The 20,204-nt window shown below is 42.8% G+C and overlaps 1 protein-coding gene across 1 annotated transcript in view; it reads left to right on the forward strand.

Annotated features, from left to right (window-relative positions):
• The window catches only part of RAB44 (RAB44, member RAS oncogene family), a 69,309-nt gene extending 52,905 nt beyond the window's left edge, over positions 1–16,404 (forward strand). Inside the window, exons 10-14 of the mRNA XM_044003397.1 lie at positions 2,757–2,838; positions 3,758–3,872; positions 7,841–7,942; positions 11,244–11,320; positions 15,988–16,404. Coding sequence (XP_043859332.1) covers positions 2,757–2,838; positions 3,758–3,872; positions 7,841–7,942; positions 11,244–11,320; positions 15,988–16,078 — 467 coding nt within the window. The 3' untranslated portion in view covers positions 16,079–16,404. The remainder of the gene's footprint in view (positions 1–2,756; positions 2,839–3,757; positions 3,873–7,840; positions 7,943–11,243; positions 11,321–15,987) is intronic.
• Positions 16,405–20,204: the final 3,800 nt, after the last annotated feature.

Here is a 20,204-nt window from a genome sequence, read left to right on the forward strand (position 1 = left end):
TTAAAGCATCATAGACATGTGAATTATTATTATCACAATGCCAGAAATTCAGGACTAAACATTAAAATAACAGTTACATATTGGACTCCCTAGAGTCCCCGGAGCTCAAATTAAGTTCTTAGGGGGAGGATCCCTCCTCCTCCTTAATGTCAGAATTAACACCTTTGAAACCAGAACCCCTATCTACAAGAAACCCCTCAGAACAAATGCTCAAAGCCACTACCCATCTGTACCAGAGAAGAAGGTCAAGGATGGACTCCTTCATTGAACTCATCCACTACAAATAGTTCTGGGATTCCCACCTCCCATATTTGCCCTTCTTTCCAGATCTCTCTATGACCAACCAAATGTAGGACCAGAAAATGATTTCTATTAGGGGGCCTTAGAACACATTTCATCCAACCTTCCCCTTTTCCAGATGACGAAATTGAGACCCAGAAATGGGAAGTAACTTACCCAAGGTCACACAGGTTCTCTCGGATTCTCCCAGGGCTCTTCTGTTTCCCTTCCTGATAAACATCTGATAAACTCACTCCACCCTAAGGTGTCAGAGCTTAACATGCCCCATTCCCAGCCCAGTTCCTCACCAGTGGGGGTGTGCACATTTTAAAGTAACCTGAATATAGGGAGGGGGTGACCTAAAGCTAACAGCTTTATTTACCATTAACCTAACACGCTTCAGGTGAGGTTTTCAGCATTGCAAAGCATTGTCCCATTTGGCAGTGATGGTCCCAGCTAGAGTCTACCCTGCCCTCATCCAGTAGCATTTTTATGTGGCTCTATTTCTATTTCTGTTATTTCATTGAGAGATAAGAGAGACAGTGTGGGGGGTGGCTAGGTGGCGCAGTGGATAAAGCACCGGCCCTGGATTCAGGAGTACCTGAGTTCAAATCCGGCCTCAGACATTTGACACTTACTAGCTGTGTGACCCTGGGCAAGTCACTTAACCCCCATTGTCCCGCAAAAAAAAAAAAAAAAAGAATTCAGATTTAAAAAAAAAAAAAAGAGAGAGAGACAGGGTAGTACAATGGGTAGAGAGCTCTCGTTGGAATTGGAATTGGGGATGGGATGTACTGCTCCTAAACTTCTGTCCCTTCCTCACAGGATTTAGGGTTGGAAAGATTATCTAGCCTAATGTCCTCACTCATTTGACAGATGAAGAAGCAAGCCCAGAGAGATGAAATAACTAGGCAAATCTCACAGGTCACTCAGTAGACATCCCTCCACAGTAGGGGTTGGAGGTAGTGATGGAGAGAAGTGACTTCCAGGTCTGGTGACATGACTGAGAAATGACAGTGTCGTAGGGAGAGCTCTGGTTCTACCTCTTTTACTTACTAGCTGTGTGACCTTGGACAAGTCACTTCTCTTTGGATCTCAGTTACTTCATCTGCCAAATGGGGAGAAGAATTGGACTAGATGTTCATTAATGTCACTTACAGCTCTGACAGTCTATGAATTTAAAGTCACTTCACTTCTCAAACCCTCATTTTCCTCATCCATAAAATGGAGATAAGAATACTTACGCTCCTCTACAAGACTGTTTTGAGAAAAGTACTTTGGAAACTTAAAGCATTGTGGGATTTGTTTGGGTTTTTTTGGACTCCATCTGTAATTCCATTGGTTGTAGGGAACTTGAGGTAAAGACATTTTTTTCCAATGTACCTGCTTGGCAGGTGGCAAAGCCGAGAAGTGGCTTTAAAATGTAGAAAAATTATTATTGTTCTGGGCAAGCTAGTTTCTTTGAAAAGACCAACAGATTAGGAAATGAGTCTGAAAAGGTTACTTTTCAGTTGGGTGACCTTGGACAGATCATTTCACCTCTAGGTTTTTTCCAGCTCAGAATCCTGTTGTTGTTGAGTTGTTTCAGACTCTCTGTGACCCCATCTGAGTTTTTCTTGGCAAAGATACTGGAGTGTTTTGCCATTTCTTTCTCCAGTTCATTTTACAAATGAGGAAACTGAAGTAAACAGGGTGAAGTGACTTGCCCAGGGTCACACAGCTTGTAAGTGTCTGAGGCTGGATTTGAACTCAGGTCCTCCCAACTCCAGGGCTGGTACTCTATCCACTGCAACCACCTAACTGCCCCAGGAGCCTAGGATTCTATTTATGGTCATACCCAGTGTTGAATGGAGGCCCGTGCTAGGATCTGGAGGATATGATTCATTTATACATTATATTATGCATGTTTGTACATATAAGTTGTATAGATGTGCATTTACATAGATGTATATATCATAATGCATATATACCTATTGCATATAAGTATTTATGTATATACATATGTAAAAATATATTTATGTGTATACATATATACAAATTGAGGGATGGTCTCAATTTTTTCTTAGTATCCTCAGCATCTAGTGTAGTGTCTGGTAAATAGTAGATATAGTAGGAGCTTATAAATGTTTATCGATTGTGATTTCATTGTAAGCAGAATCACTGAGGGCAACCCTGGTCTTGAATATTTGGGAATAATAATAATTGCTCCCATTTGTACAGGGTTTTAAGGGTAACAAAGAACTTTTAAAAATCATTTATTTTTATCTTTTGGTTCCCACAAGACTCCTGGGAGGTAGGTGCTATTATTATAGCCAACGGAGGCTGGGAGAGGTTTAGTCGCTTGCTCAGGGCCACATGAATACATATCTGAGGTAGAGTTTAAACCCAGATTTTTCTGGCTTTAAGTCCAGTGCTCTAGCCTCTAGAGGCTGAACCCCAAATGGGCCCCTGCCTCTCACCTCTCTAATGTGTCCTAGGGATGGATTATCGGATCAAAAACCTGGTGGTGGATAACAGACGGTTTGCGCTGCAGCTTTGGGACACAGCCGGGCAGGAGAGGTAATGAAGCTTCTTTATTGTCAGCGGGGACCCCAATGCGGGGCTTGGTGATGGGGCATGGGGAGAAAGGGAGGGTGGGAAGCAAAGAGGAACAAGGTATAGTGCAAGTGCACAGTCTGGGAGAACAGGACACACACATACACACACAGAGGCAAAAACTCATGTGATAGAAGACAAGAGGTGTTAACTTTGGCTATTGGCTTCTGGGCCTCCTAGGACCATAGATTTGGAGATCTCATGGATCTCAGAGGCCATCATGCCAACCTTGTCATTCCCTAGGTGAGGAAACTGAAGCCCAAAGAGGGACTTCCAGGATTATACAGGTAGCAAAATTTGAAGTTTGAACTGAGGTCCTTTGATTCCAAGGGGCAGCTTAGTGGAGAGAGTGTGGGGCCTAGATTCAGGAAGACTCATCTTCCTGAGTACAAATCCAGCCTCAGCCACTTACTAGCTGTGTGACCCTGGACAAGTCACTTCACCCTGTTTGCCTCAGTTTCCTCATCTGTCAAATGAGCTGAAGAAGAAAATGAAAAGTCACTCCAGTATCTGCCAAGAAAACTCCAAATAGAGTCATGAAGAGTTGGACGTGACTGAATCTTTGATTCCGAATCCAGTGCTCTGGAGGAGGAATCACTAAGGTCTAGGGTCTCCTACCTCAGAAGTGAGTCATTTCCCTTTTCTGGGCCTCAGTGCCTTCACCTGTAAAATGGGGGAGTTAGACTAGGTACTATCTAAGGCTTTTTTTTTCTTGCTTTCTATTGTAAGATACATCATAGCTTCCTTAGGCCCAAGTCCTCATAGGGACAATTTATCTGCCCAGCAGAAGAGGATGATCTCTCATGTGCTCCTCCAACTCTCAGAGCTAAGAATTTTTTGGTTGTCTAAGGCAGCCTGTATCTTACTAGGAATCTCTTGGTAGGTACCACAGCATAACCAAGCAGTTTCTCCGGAAGGCCGATGGTATTGTGCTCATGTATGATGTCACCTGCCCAGGAAGCTTCACCCACGTGCGATACTGGCTGGACTGCATCCAGGTGAGTGGGGTTGCTGCCCTGGCTGGTCCTGGCTGGAGGGGGCCAGCACAATATCCATTTGTTGTTCACTTCCTTTCCCCAGCAGAAGCAAGGATTAAACAAAAGAGGGGCTAGGTGTCCCTGCCCTCCACATAGATGTGGTGGGGTGAGTGAGGAGAAAACAGGTCCAGTACTATGAAGCCACAGCCACACAGTGGAGCCCTGGACAAAAATGACTTTCTATATCTCCTGTGATTTTCCCTACTTGATATTAGCCCCAGATATTCTCATAATACTCTCTCCATGGGGCGTCTAGGTGGCACAGTGGATAAAGCACTGGCCCTGGATTCAGGAGGACCTGAGTTCAAATCTGGCCTCAGACACTTGACACTTACTACCTGTGTGACCCTGGGCAAGTCACTTAACCCTCATTGCCACACCAAAAAACATACTCTCTCCTTAGCTGTCATAGAGACTTGCAACTCCTATACTAGGTCATATGATAGGTAGGCTCATTCTGCTCCAACTTCCTTCCTAATTGGCCGATCAGTAAGACTTTACTGAGGCTCTGCTATATCTCCAACCCAGTGCTGCTTAAAGGAACCTCAGAGAAATAAATGAAAAGCACAGTGCCTTCCCTCACACTTGAATCTATTCACAAACTCACTGTATAAATACACAAGTATATATTTATATGTGTGTGTAATATATACATGCATATACATATACACATACAAAGACACATATATGGTGCAATGTATATATACACTCATGTACAATACATGTACTTTGTGTTCTGCACTCATATGTCTACATGCACACACATTCCTAGACATAGCTATGTGTGTACCATGCATATGTGTAGATATTCACACCATTCTGTGTGTATACATACATGATTATACACACATAAACACATGCATATACTTATATAGATGGAGGCAACTGGGTGGCTGAGTGGATAGGGTGATGGGCTTAGAATCGGGAAGATCTGAATTCAAATCCAGTTTGAGACCAGTACTAGCTGTGTGACGCTGGGCAAGTCACTTAACCTGTTTGCCTTAATTCAGTGGAGAAGGAAACAGCAAACTACTCCAATATCCTTGCCTAGAAAACCCCATGGACAGTATTGGCATTCTATGGTCCAAAGGGTCATAAAGAGTGGACATGGCACAACAACAACAATTACATATAAATTCATACAATAAATGCGTAGGCACATATTGTATGTATACACTCATATATAGGCACACCTCTATTTATATACATACAAATATGTATACACACAAAACAGTATACATACACATGTGTATACATGTATTTATAAACATATACACATGTGTGTACATATCTCTATGTGTGTATATATGGTGGCCATCTCCAGTCAACCTGAAATATGTCTTCCCACCAGACCCAGATGGCTCTGGAGAAGAGAGTGAGGCTGAGCACTTTGCACAGCCACTAAAATCCAATTCACTTGCAAGTTAAGAATCACTTTCCTGATGTCATTGGTCCTCTTCAAGAATGAAGGACAAGCAACAACAATCTGTATATGTGCATATACATACACATATCTATGTGTGTGTACATACATACATATATCTATATATGATCATATGACTAGGGAAAGTACAGTAATAACCAAAGGTATCAGGAAAGGCTTCCTGTGGGAGGCAGCACTTGAGACGAGCTTTAAAAGGAAGCTAGGGGCAAGAAGAGGAAGGAAAAGGCAAACAAGTATTTATTAAGCACCTACTATGTGCCGGGCACTAGGCTAAGTGCTTTACAAACATGATCTCATTCTATCCCTAGCTCATTTGAGCTGGGGATTCTTTGTTATTTTATTTTTATTTATTTATTTATTTTGTGGGGCAATGGGGGTTAAGTGACTTGCCCAGGGTCACACAGCTAGTAAGTGTCAAGTGTCTGAGGCCAGATTTGAACTCAAGTACTCCTGAATCCAGGGCCGGTGCTTTATCCACTGTGCCACCTAGCTGCCCCCTGAGCTGGGGATTCTTAAAGAGGTGGAAACAGGAGGTAGGACAACTCAGGCATGGGTATGGGAGATGGAATGCCTGGTTTAGATAACTGTAAGTAGGCCAGTTTGGTTGGAATGTAGGGGGCATAAAAGGGGCCAAGGTGAAATGTTTGGAAAGGTAGAGCCTGGAAGCTTTAGGTCTATTTAGGGGGCTGTTGTAAGAACTGATAAAAGCCTGACCTAGCATGGTGGGCCTGAGGAAAGAGGATAGATGTGAGAGGTGTTGGGGAGACTTGATTGGATGTTGACTGGGGAGGGAGGTGAAGGAAAAGGAAGGGATGAAGAAGACTCTACAGTCAGGAACCTTGTTGGCTAGAAGGGTGATGGTGCACTCAAGAGAAGTAGGGAAGTGATGGTGGGTGTGAGGATGAAGATGGTGGATTGTTTTGGACGTGTCTCAATGCGTTTATATTTATGTTAAGCTGTTTATGAAACAACAAAGTGGAGTTGTCCAACAGTTTGTGCTGTAGGTAAGATAGGAGCTCAGGGGAGAGATGAGCCTATGGGAGCTAATGAGATCACTAAGAGGGATGATTGTAGGGACCAATGCCGGCACCAATGTAGGGAGAATGAGGAATGAGGAGAAGAGGACTGAGGACAGAGGCTTAGGGGACACCCATGGTTTAAGAGAATTAGACCTGGATGATGACCCAGAAGAGAAGATGGAGGAGTGGACAGACAGGGAAAAGGACAATTAGGAGAGAGTGGGGTAATGAGAACAGAGAGAGAAAAGTATATGATGGAGGCAGCTGGGTGGGCAACAGTCAGGTCAAGAAAGACAAGGATTGAATAAAGACCATTGGATATGGTCATTAAAAGATCTTTGGTAACTGGAGAGAACCATTTCAGGAGCCAGATTACAATGGGCTAAGAAGTGATCAGGAGAGAAAATGGAGGCATTGAGTGTAGATAGCTTTTTCTAGGTCCAGAACACTTACCCCCCCCCACTTTTTTATTATGAACTTAGCAATCATCAATAAACACAGGCATTCTGATATACAAAGAACAAAGAAGAGAATTGTATATGAAACTGTGAACTGCTGCTACATACAATTTGGTGGGGTTTTTTAAAGTGCATATTAAATTTAACAAGGTAGTAATAAAACCACCCCACCCCCACCCCTTAGAAACCCTCCCTTGTAAGAAGTTAATAGAGTCAAGCAAAACAAATCAACATGTTGGCCATGAGCGAAAATGCAAGTTTCATTCTATACCCCCAGCACATCATGTCTCTGGTAAGAGATGGGGGAATCACACTTTACCATCAGCTTTCTGAAGTCACAACTGGCCACTGTGGGTCAGGGTCCTGGAGTCTTTCAGTGCTGTTTTCCTTCATTTTACTGAGGTCATTGTGTACATTGCTCTCCTGGTTCTGCTCACTCCATTCTGTGTCAGTTTGAACAAGTCTTGTCAAATTTCTCTGAGTTCTGCACATGTATCTTATAGTGAAATAATATTACAATTCATTTGTATGCCACCAGCTAGCTGTTCAGCCATTACCCAAAGGAGGGGCACCCACTTTACTTCTAGCTGTCTACTATCCAGTATATTTTCCACCCCTACCTGACATAAAGAGTGAGACCTTAGACCAGGAGGGCCTTGAAGGTAATTGATGACTCTGGGTAGACAAGGAAAAGATAGTAAAAGTAGATAGAACTTCTTGTATTGGAGGGACAGAGAGTTAAGAAACAGCCCTGGATAGGGCAGAGGAGAGTGCTTGGGTAAGAGTGGAAGCTCAGGTTGGATCAGTAGGATGGGCCTGACCTTTTGATGGCTCAGATTTTACCCCATTTCTGCCTAGTCTTTAGCTTCTCAGGACATGTTCCTCTTCTTAGCAGCTCTGCCCTTGAACTCACAGAATGGAGCCTTGAAGAGAGAGTCTTTTGGGGTTCTTGGGATGGAAAGGATATTGTCCTCCCTTTCTACAAAAATAGTCTGTGTTGTACTGCAGGAAGCAGGACCTGATGATGTTGCTATCCTCCTCCTTGGGAACAAGACAGACCTTGTGGAGGAGAGGCAGGTGTCCACAGAGGCCGGACAGCTCCTAGCCAAGGTAGGTGTCCTGGTGAGCATCTCAGACATGCTTGTTCTCAGAACTATACAGAAGAGGAGGGACAGTTCCTATAAGGTGGGGACAGAGCTGCCCCTTAGCTATGGCAACCCAGGGGAAATCTCGACAGAGGGTATATTGCAAGGGACCCAGGCAGCTAGGGCTGCACAGGAGATAGAAGAAGGCAGGACGGGATGGTAGAAGTCATAATGGTTATTAAATCATAAGATCTCAGTTTGAAACCTAGCTTTTTAAAAAACCAACTAGCTGTTTAGTCTAGAGTAAATAACCGTTATTTCTCTGGTTTTCAGTTTCTTCATCCATATCAATCAATTTTTAAAATTTTTTATTAAGCACATAATATGTGTCAGCCACTATGCTAAAGTGCTGGCAATACAAAAAGAGTAAATGGGGCAGCTAGGTGGCGCAGTGGATAGAGCACTGGCTCTGGAGTCAGGAGTACCTGAGTTCAAATCCGGCTTCAGACACATAACACTTACTAGCTGTGTGACCCTGGGCAAGTCACTTAACCCCAATTGCCTCACTAAAAAAAAAAAAAAAGAGTAAATGACAGTCCTTGCTCATAAACTTTTTTATTTATTTTTTAATTTTTTTGTGGGGAAATGATGGTTAAGTGATTTGCCCAGGGTCACACAACTAGTAAGTGTCAAGTTTCTGAGGCCAGATTTGAACTCAGGTCCTCTTGAATCCAGGACCAATGCTCTATCCACTGTGCCATCTAGCTGTCCCTAAAAGCTAATTTAAATAAAAATTGTTTTTCCCCAATTACATGTAAAGATTTTTTGAGTTCTAAATTTTGCTCCCACCCTCCATTCTCTCCCCCGCTCCCAAAGCCAGAAAGCAATATGATATAGGTTATACATTACAATTATGTTAAACATATTTCTACATTAGTCATGTTGTAAGAGACAAATCAGAACAAAAGGGTAAAAAATGCAAGAAAGAACAAACAGCAACAACAAAAGTGAAAAATAGTATACTTCAATCTGTATTCAGACTACATCGTGGGTTGTTTTTTTCTGAATGTGAAGAACATCTCCACCATGAGTCTTTTGGCATTATCTTGAAACATTGTAATGCTGAGAAGAGTTAAGTCTACCACAGTCGATCATCATACAATGTTGTTGATACTGTGTACAATGTTTTCTTGGTTCTGTTCATTTCACTCAGCATCAATTCATGTAAGTCTTTCCAGGTTTTTCTGAAATCCATCTGCTTATCATTTCTTATAGCATAGTAGTATTCCATTACATTCATTTACCACAACTTGTTTAACCATTCCCTAATTGATGGGCATCCCCTCAGTTTCCAGCAGTTATAAATATTTTTGTACATGTAGGTCCTTTCCCCTTTTTTTATGATCTCTTTGGGATATAGACCTAGTAGTCGTATTGCTGGGTCAAAGTTTTATAGCCTTTTGGGCATGGTTCCAAATTGGTCTCCAGAATGGTTGGATTAGTTCATACCTTGTTCATATTCTAATATGAATGGGAAGCTCTAATATGAATAGGAAGCACTAATAGGAGCTCACATTCTAACGGTTGGTGGGTTCGTTGTCATCCTTTGTTCTTGAAGAGAACCAAAATGACATCACTTTGTTGGGGTCAAGGTACAGTGTGTCCCACTCTGGATGATCAGACCAATATGAGCTTGGGAGGTTCTACTACAATTCAGGCACAAATTCTAATGAGGGAGACAATGAACAAACCAATATATTCAAAACAAGCTATACTCAGGATAAATAGGAAATAATAAACAGAGGGAAGGCATTAGAAATAAGGACTGGGAAAAGCTTTCTGTAGAAGATGGACTTTTAGTTGAGACTTAAAGGAAGCCAGGGAAGTCATTAGGTAGAGTTAAGGAGAGTTTTCCAGGCATGGGGGACAGCCATTTGTAATGGGACTCTGGCTTCTCATATGGACTCCTGACCTTTTGAGATTTATAAGGTTCCATATCAAAGGAAAGAAGAAATAAACCGGAGGCTGCCCCATCACAGACACAGATTTGCATAGGAGGACATGTACTCACTAGTTCAAGGGGACCCAAGGCTCCTCCCCACCCAGAAGCTCTCAGCAGTGTATACTCCTCATTCAAATACAATCAGAGAAGAAAAGGAGTCTATTTGACTATTCAGTGTCTTTTGTGTGCACACCAAGCCTTGGCTCAGCAACCAGTCAAAAGGCTTCTCTGAATACAGCAAGCAGACAGGAAACAATGGAAAGATACCTGTCCACAAGGCAGGATCCCCCATTATGAATGCATGGAAGCAGGCTCCCTCAAACATCCACTGGGGGGATTGCAGAGTGAGAGCTGAGGACTGAGCTCTCATTGGCCAGTGCCCTGTTATACACAAAGTAAGGGGGTTGGACTAAATGATCTCTGAAATCCCCTCCAGTTCTAGAACCATTAGATTTACTTTGATAATTAATAAAAAGACCTCTGTGCAAGTGGATCCAGGATGTCAGAACGAGAGCAGGAAGCCCAGCGCCTCAAATACCCCGTAGAAAACACCAAGGAGAAGAAAAATGACTAAAAGAGCAAACAAGAGAAAATGAGAATCAATAAAATGTAAAAGGAGTAAAGCTGGAGGCAATTCTATTTTTAAACATCTCTATAGACCAGTTGAATCAGCTAATATATCAGAAACACCAAAGGTGGGAAAAGAAACCAGACATAGATAGTTCAATCAATCAAGTTCTGATCAGTTTTGTTGTTTGGTCATTTTGGTAGCGTTTGTTCTTTGGGATTTGGGATTTTCTTGGCAAAGACACTGGAGGGGTTTACCATTTCTTTCTCCAGCTCATTTACAGATGAAGAAGCTGAGACCAGCAGGGTGAAGTGACTTGCCCAGGGTCACACTGCTAGTCTAAGGCTGGATTTGAATTCAAGTTTTCCTGACTCCAGGCCTGGTGCTCTATCCACTGTGCTACCTAAATGCCCAATCAACAAGATATTCCAATCAATCAAGAACCAATCGATTAAGAACCTTATATGTATTATTAAGCACCTGCTCTGTGTCAGGCATCCAGCTAGTTGACCAGGGATAAAGACAAACAGAAAATAGTCCGCCGACCCTCAGGGAGTTTACATTTTAAGATGATATCATTACACATGAGCATACAAACAAAATATATACCAAGTAAATACAAAGTAATTTGGGGAGGGAGGGAGTTCTAGCAGCTGGAGGGGTATCCCGGCCTCCAGACCAACCATTTGAGAGCAGATACTGCCTGTCTTTGTGCCCAAGACCATGGTTATCCTGTGTTTCTGTTTGACCTTGCAGGAAATTGGGGTTATCTTCGGGGAATGCAGTGCTGTCTTGGGACATAACATCTTAGAGCCCATCGTGACATTAGCCAGGTGAGTGTAACCTGTCCTCCCATTCCCATGCCCCAGGATTCCATCGTGGTACTAATATTCTGCTTGTGTGCATAGGTGTATGTGTGTGTGAGTGAGTGTGTGTATTTAAACACCTTTGCACAGGGTGGGCTGGGGGTTCTAATGAATTAGAGGGAATTTAAAGGGGATAAGAAGGTGATCTATCAAGTCATTGGGATTATAATGTTATTAAGATAGCACTTTATATTTTTGGATTATTTTAGAGTCCTCATTTTCTTGTATCTCCCAATAGGATGTAACATCTTTGAGGGCAGACAATGTTTAGCCTCATCTTCCAAGCAAGGCACTAGGTACAAGAAAGAAGTGGGGGCAGAGCAGGAAAAGCTGGGCCAAAGACCTAGGTGAGGCTCTGTAATAAAAAAATAAAGAGGGAGACTCTGGAACAAAGGGCAACCTAGTAAATATGTTATAGTTGGAATCAGGAAGACCTGGGTTCAAATTCCTATGACATTAATTATTAGCTGCTGACAAATTGATATACCTAAAGTACAGATCTAACTGTAGAGTCATAGATTCAGGATTGGAAGGGACCTTAGGAGCCATGTAGAGGCCATCCTTCTCATTTTACAGGTGAGGAAACTGAAGCATAGAAAGAATCACAATCTAGTATCTGAGGTGAGATCTGAACTCAGGTCTTCCTGATGCCCAAGTCCAGTGCTCTATCCACCACTTCATATAGCCTCCACTCTCCTTTTACCCTTAGCATAAAAATACAAACTTCTCTTTTTGGGAATTAAAAACTCCTCACAAACTGTCTCTGGTCTATCTTTCCTTACTTGATTAAACAGGATTGCTCCACACTTGCCCTCTATTCCAGCTCTGCCGTCTTGCTTGTTCTTCCTACATGTTATTCCTCACCTTTACATGGGCGGTCCCTCATATCTGCACTGCTCTCTTTTCTCCTCTCTGCTTCATGAAACCCTCAGCTCAGTTCAAAGTCCACATCCTTTAAGAACCCTTTTCTTATTCCTCTAATTAGTACTCAGGGCCCCCAATGAGTTTGCATTTATGTATTATGTATGTGTTTACACACACATTATATTGTACATACATGATACACATGCCTAGTAGAATGGAAGCTTCTTGAAGGCCAGAGACTATCTTTGTATCTCCAGTGCCTAGCACACAGTAGGTGCTTACTAAATATTTGTTGATTGAAATAATTTAATTTTTCTAGGTCTTAGCTTACTCATCTATAAAATGGGGATGACAATATCTCTGGTATAGTGGTAGTTAGAGCTCTGGGCCTGGAGTCAGGAAGACATGAGTTCAAATCTCACCTGAGACACTTATCAGCTGTGTGACCTTTGGCAATTCACTAGGAGATAATACAATAGAGGTAATAACACCTGCCTCCTAGAGTTGTTGTGAGAACCACATGTTATAGTATTTTTAAGTGCTTAGCACAGTACCAGGCACATAATAGGTGATGTATAAAAACTTATTCCCTTCCCCTACTCCTCACAAGGTTATTTTGAGGCTCAATAGAGATAATGAGTAGTTAGATGGTGCAATAGGCAAAGATTCTGGCTTTGGAGTCAGGAAGACCTTAGTTCAAATCCTGCCTCAGATGCTTATACTAGCTGTGTGACTCTGGTCAAGTCACAACACTCTATTTGCCTCAGTTTGCTCATCTGTCAAATGAGCTGGAGAAAGGAATGGCAACCTACTCCAGTATCTCTACCAAGAAAACCCCAAAAGGGGTCATGAAGAGTGGGACACAACAGAGAGGAGTGAACAATGACAAATTGTTAGGAAGTTTATCTTTGGTTTTTTGTTTTGTTTGTTTTGGTTTTTTTGGGGGGGGGCAATGGGGGTTAAGTGACTTGCCCAGGGTCACACAGCTAGTAAGTGTCAAGTGTCTGAGGCCAGATTTGAACTCAGGTCCTCCTGAATCCAGGGCCGGTGCTCTATCCACTGCGCCACCTAGCTGCCCCAGAAGCTTATCTTAACATGGAGCTGAAATCTTCCTTCCTATACCTTCTACCCATTGCTCCTAGTTCAGGAACAGTCCTTAACCCTCCCTCTACATAAAAGCTCTTTGATTACTTGAAAACAGCCATCCTGATCCTCTCTAAAGTCTTCTCTTCTCCTTGTTAAACATCCCCCCAAATATCATAGGATCATGGAGTCATGTATTTAAGAAATAGAAGGAATCTTGGAGGTCATGTAGTTCATGCCCCATATTTTATAGGGAAACTGAGGACTAGAGTAATTAAGTAACTTTCCCAAGGTCATACAGCTAGAAGAAAGTGGCAGCACTAGGATTTGAACCTGGGACTTCGGACTTTATATCTAGCATTCTCTGTTCTTTCAACGTCCTGGTGGCTTTTCTCCAGTTTCTCAGTGCTGTTTGGAGAATGTGGTGGCCTGAACTAGATGAAATATTTCAAATGTGGTCTGATGAGCACAGAATACAGTGACAGGGGTTGGGCTGGGGAGGTAGGAGGTATCACCTCTCTCTTTCTAGACCCTATCAATCTTTTAATCCTGAGATTGTGTTGGCTTTTGGGGACTCCTTTGTTACACTACTTCCTCCTATTGAGCCTGGAGTCCACTAAAACCCCTCAGGTCTTTTACATATAATCTATTTTATACTTGTGATGTGATTTCCCCCCCCCCCCAAACCCAAGTGTAAGACTTTACAGCCATCATTCTTAAATGTCATCTCCTTAGATTCAGGCCATCATTTTAGCCTGCCAAGACCTTTTCAAATCTTAAGTCTGTCACCCAATATGATAGCTATCCCTCCCAGCTCGGTGTCATTTTCACCGTTGATAAGCATGCTCTGTATGCCTTCCTCCAAGCCATAGGAAAATGTCGACTGGTACAGGACCAAGGACAGATCCCTGGGGCCCTTCTCTGTCAGTTTCCTTTCTCACATCCCACTAAATCATCACTTTACTTTTTCTCACATTTCCTGCTTTCTCTCACTAGTTTTGACTACACCCTCCCCCCCCATGCTCTTCCATGAATTATTTCTCCTCATTCCTTTAAAAGTTGTAAACTGAATCTTCATTTTGTTTAACATACTATAACAAGGCCTCATTTTACAGAAAAGGAAATGGAAATGCTGGGGTTCAGAGGGGAGAAGTGACCTTTCTGAGGTTGTACAGCTCATCCTATTCATAAGATTATAGATTTAGAGCTGGGCTCTTAGCCCTTAGAGGTTAATGAGTCCAGCCCCCACCCCCTGCCTTATTTTCTGGATGAGGAAAGGAAGGTTCAGAGAGGTTTGCCCAATGTCACACACAGCAGTGAGTAGCCAAGGTATAATTTGAACCCAGGTCCTCCTGACTTTTGGCAGCTGCTCCATCTACCCTGCTCTAGTTAAGCTGCTGAGAAGCCCAGAGAAGGCGCTGTCCATCTCACTTCCAAAAAAAGATCAGCTCTCCTTTTAGGAGACAACCAGGAGTGCATTTGGAAGATAGTAGGTGCACAAGTCTAGAGCAGTCATTTGTGGAATAAAAGGAGGTTTTCACAAAAGAATAAAACAGGGCAATGAAGCACAAAGCTACGGGCCTTTACTGAGGCCTATTTTAATCTGCCCAAAGAAAGGACCAAGGCCTAAAATGAGATGCCTGGGGACAGGGACAGGGTCATGGGGGAGGATGGGCAAGGGGTGAGGGAGTCAGGGCCAAAGATAAGACCAGATCTCAGCTGCCCAGGGAGGATCACCAAACCTTGAGGGTGATGGATCCCTAGGCCAAAAAGGGAAGAGAGTCGAGAAGCCTTTAGAGAGCTCACTCTTGACTGTGACCCCACAAGCTTTACCAGCTCTCTGCCTCTCTTCCCAGTGGGTATGTTGGGTATTTTGATCCTACACCAGAGCAGTTTACTAAGGCTGCAGGTTTGGTTCTGGAAAGGTAGAATAAGGCCCAATTATAGAGGACTTTAAATGCCAGACCTCAGAGGTCAGCTGCTACAACTCTCATTTTACCAATGAAGAAACGGAGACCCAGAAAGCCTCAGGGAAACAACTTGCTGAAGGGCCTAGAGGGGATAAGGGACAGAGGCAGGGGTTTGAATTAAAGTTCTCTGACCCCAAAGACAGTGCTTTTGGGGCTTACCCATTCTGCTCTCCAAGGAGTTTATATTTAAGGCCTATAGGTAGTAGCTGGGTATCACCATGGATAATATACTGGGCCTGGAGTCAGGAGGACCTGAGTTCAAATCTGATCTTGGACACTTACTACCTGGGTGACCCTGGGCAAGTCACTTAACCTTCTTTGCCTCAGTTTCTTCATCTGTAAAATGAGCTAGAGAAGGAAATGACAAACTACTTCAGTATCTTTGCTGAGAAAACCCCAAGATGGGGTCATGGAGAGTTAGACACGATTGAAATGACTGAACAATAACATAGGTAATAATTAATACATAGTCCCTGTCTTCATGGGTATCAGATAGAGATTAAGTATAATATATGATATTACATGGCTACGTGTGTGAAACAGGGTAATACAGGAGCTCTGTTGGAGGGGGGTACTTTTAGGGGAAGGTTTCATAGGGAATCAAGCTTTAAGTAGGGGTTGGCCCAGCCGATCTTACTTCCAGCTCCCAGAATCTTAGGATCCTAAACTTGAGGCCTCCCTCACTTACTCACTCACACTCCCTGGGTCACCTCACAGGGCAATGAAAGAACTGGACACCAAGTTGAAACAGAGTGTGGTGGAGTTGGAGAAGGAGGTGGAGAAGAAGAAGGCTGGCTGTTGCTCCTGAGCCCCGTGGACCTGGCAGGCTTTGAGGGGCCAGTGGTACTTGAAGGTGGCAGAACTCAATCCCTTCTCCTTCCTACCTGACTTTGACAACCAACAACAGCAAGGAAAACCTTGGAAAATCATGGATCTTGAGCTCAAAGAAAAGATTGTCCATGAAGCATTTTTTTAAATGCACAGAAGAAAGCAGAAGGATATTTGGGTGAGCAGGGCAGTGTTGCATCCTTTTGTGTTAAACTTAATACAGATTTTAAAAGAATTGTATGGAACAAGTTCAGTTTCACATGTAATCCTTTTTCTAGTCTTCTTTGTATATTGAAATATATGTTTGCTAATGTTTGTTAAATTCATAATAAAAGTTATCTATATCTATATCTATCTCAAACCTTATTGAATGGGACTCCTAAGGATTCATAAGTTGTTATAATGGAATAATAGACTCATCTTCTGGAGTTCAAATTTGGCCTCAGACACTTACTAGCTGTGTGACCCTGGATAAGTCACTTAACTCTGCTTGTTTGCTCATCTGTAAAATGAGTTAGAGAAGCAAATGGCAAACCACTCCAGTATCTTTGCTAAGAAAACCCCAAATGGGGTCACAAAGAGTTGGACACAACTGAACAATAACGACAAAATAGTGGAGAAGCCAAGAAGACTCGGGTTCAAGTCCTAACTCTGACATATACTGGTTGTGTGACAAAGCACTGGACAAGTGACTTGACTTTTTAGTGTTCTAGAAAACACTAAGACCATTAATTGCAGAGAAGGTGCCAACCTTACTGGGTTGAGGGAGTCTCTTCACATGGGACTTCCTTATACTGATGAAATCACAGATCTAGTCTCTAGCCCTAATAATCAAGACTGGGTTTGGATTGAAGTTCAGTCTCGCACTTTGGAGGAAGTTTGCTTAAGCAAATTAATATCATAAAAGAAATTGCAGGCTGAAATGGTTTTACACCACTCAAGGGAACAAACCATTATCAGACCCAGTCAAACGTTTTAGAAGAACTGAAACTCGGATGCTCATTAACCTGGCTAGGCTAATTTATTCAACAAACATTAAGCACCTACCCTGAAGAACACTTTCCTAAGCTGGGACATACAGAGTTTAGATAAGGACGGGTCCCTATCCTCCTTGAGCTAGTTAATTACAACTTGTTCTTACCTGTTCATTAAAGTAAGTCCCCTAAGGATCGCTACTTGGCAACAGGGTTAGTCTTATTACTATGCACTTAAAAATAATAAGCCTGCATTTCCTTGAAAATATTCTGCAGTTCAGAGTTGGTGCTCTTTCTGATTAGTGAGAAGGGCCCCTCTGGCTCCAATTCATCCAGATCAGTATTTCTAGGCTGAAACACTCATGGTGGCTGATGACACAATCCCTTCTCCCTGTTCTCCACCCTGTTCTCCATTAAAGTATCCAGCTTTAATGGGAAGCTTCCATTTTGGGGACATTCATTGTTTCAGTGCCCTCTGGATGCCCTCTGCAGTGGTTATTTGTCCCAGCCAACAGACAGTCAATCAGTATTTATTAAGTCTGTATGACATGTTGAGCACAAGTCTTAGCCCCAGGGTATGGAACTGTGAGAATGAAGAGCAGAGACAAACCATTCTTGAGTGAATGGAAAGAAGAGACAAGAGCTGTTTACTGACTAGAACACTGGTTTGGGAGTCAGGAGACCTCTTGTCCTTTCCTAATTGACTTTCCATTGCCTTTCCCTCCCTCCCTCAGCAAATGTTCCAAACCTTTTCTCTTTATTGGAGAAGGGAGAGACTGAAATTCAGGAGTCTACCTCCCTCTGCCTCAGTCAATGAGTGGCCAAGTCTTAGAGATACTATATCCTCAACATATCTCATCCCAGTCTGCTTTTTCTCCACTTAGGCTATCCTGCCTTGCCCCACTCCCTCTCAGGATAGGACTTCACCTGCTTAGCACAGTGCCTGGCACATAGTAAGCATTTGAGAAATCCTTGTTGACTTGACCTCACCTCTGAAAAAGTCAGAAATATGGGCGAATATATATATCTATATTCTTTCCTCCTTTGTGCCAGTTGCTGGCAAAGAGTTGGCCCTTCTTCCCATCAAGAACAGCATCTGTTCTTGAACTCTTGATTACAACCTCTTCAGTCATTACCCAAGACTCCTTCCCCTGCCCTCCCCCAGTCATATCTCTCCATATCTACTGACTTCTTCCCTATTATCTACAAACATATCCAAGTCTTCCTTATTCTTTTTTTTTTTAAGTGAGGCAATTGGGGTTAAGTGACTTGCCCAGGGTCACACAGCTAGTAAGTGTGTTAGTTAAGTGTCTGAGGCCGGATTTGAACTCAGGTCCTCCTGACTCCAGGGCCGGTGCTCTATCCACTGTGCCACCTAGCTGCCCTGTCTTCCTTATTCTTAAAAGAAATAGCAACAAAAATAATCACCCTTCAACCTGACCCATCCATATCCTCAGTGATCAACCTTTCACAGTCAAACCAATACCTTCTTTTCTCCTCTGATCTTGCTCCCACCTTGGTGCAGGTCCTCATCACCTCATGCCTGGACTATTGCAATAGCTAGTGTCCCTGCCATAAGTCTCTTTTCTTTTCTTTTTTTTTTATTCACCTTTTTTTTTTTTTTTTTTTGCAGGGCGATGAGGGTTAAGTGACTTGCCCAGGGTCACACAGCTAGTAAGTGTCAAGTGTCTGAGGCCGGATTTGAACTCAGGTACTCCTGAATCCAGGGCCGGTGCTTTACCACTGTGCCATTTAGCTGCCCCCCATAAGTCTCTTTTCACTCCAGTTCATCTTCCACTCAGCAAAGTGATTTTCCTAAAAAACAGGACCATTTTTTTGACTTCCTCTTCAGTAAACTTCAGCGGCTCCTTATCTACCACCTCTAGGATCAAATATAAAATCCTCTAGCTTTCAAAACCCTTTATGATATTACATATAATATGTATTTATTAGATATAGGTTATGATAACCTGCCCCCTCCCACCTTTCCAGTCTTCTTAAACTTTATACCCCAGGACACCCACCCCTTACACAAACATACACACCCTTCTATCCAATGACACTTGCCTCTTTGCTGCCCCTTGACCCAGACACTTTATCTTCTGACAACATTTTCTCTGGTTATCCCCCATGCCTGGAATACTTTCCCTCCTCATCTCTACCTCCTGGTTTCCTTCAAGTCTCAACTAAAATCTCACCTTTGACAGGAAACCTTTCCCAGTCCACCTTAATTCTAGTGACTTATTTCCATTAATGGGTGTGTGTGTGTGTGTGTGTGTGTGTGTGTGTGTGTGTGTGTGTGTGTGTGTGTGTGTGTGTATGAGAATTAGGGTTAAGTGACTTGCCCAGGGTCACACAGCTAGTAAGTGTCAAGTGTCTGAAGCTGGATTGGACTCAGGTCCTCTTGAATCCAGGGCTGGTGCTTTATCCACAGTGTCATCTAGCTGCCCCAGTATCACTTAATCTCAATTCTAGTTTGGAGCATTTTGCAGGGTTTGGGTTTTGTTGGGGGCTTTTGGCTACTGGACTGGAATTTTCACTCTCCCTTACTAGGGAGAGGCTTATTAGTTGCTAAACCCCAGAAGATAGTAACAGAGAGCAGCAGATGGTCCTTAAGACTCTAAAGATCAACATATGTATCAGTGAACAGCTCTGGGACCACTACAACCAAAGAGATGCCCAGCAGAGAGTGAAGACACCATATTTAGCAGAGACACGACTTACTCAGCAAAGATGACTCAACATATAGCAAAAAGCATGACATCACCAGAGGACATTGAAGGTTCTATAGCTCCAGGGGTGAGAGTTGCCCTGGTCACACGCACATCTTTTCCATATATGTCTATTCCTAAAGGTTTGTCTCTATGTCTGTTCCTTGGTCATGCATACTCTGAACATTTCTATTTCATCACTGATGGTGTGGTAACCAGTAGAAGAGTGTACCTCTATTTTGCCTGAAGGAAATTTTTTCATCACTTATCTTTCTATGCCATTTAATTAAATGTCTTTTGCATTGAACTAATATATTCTTTCTGGTTAAAAGTCAATGCATTGGGGGGCAGTTAGGTGGCACAGTGGATAAAGCACCAGCCCTGGATTCAGGAGGACCTGAGTTCAAACCCAACCTCAGAC

The sequence above is a fragment of the Dromiciops gliroides genome, chromosome 4, assembly GCF_019393635.1.
Source record: "Dromiciops gliroides isolate mDroGli1 chromosome 4, mDroGli1.pri, whole genome shotgun sequence".
NCBI classification, from domain to species: domain Eukaryota; kingdom Metazoa; phylum Chordata; class Mammalia; order Microbiotheria; family Microbiotheriidae; genus Dromiciops; species Dromiciops gliroides.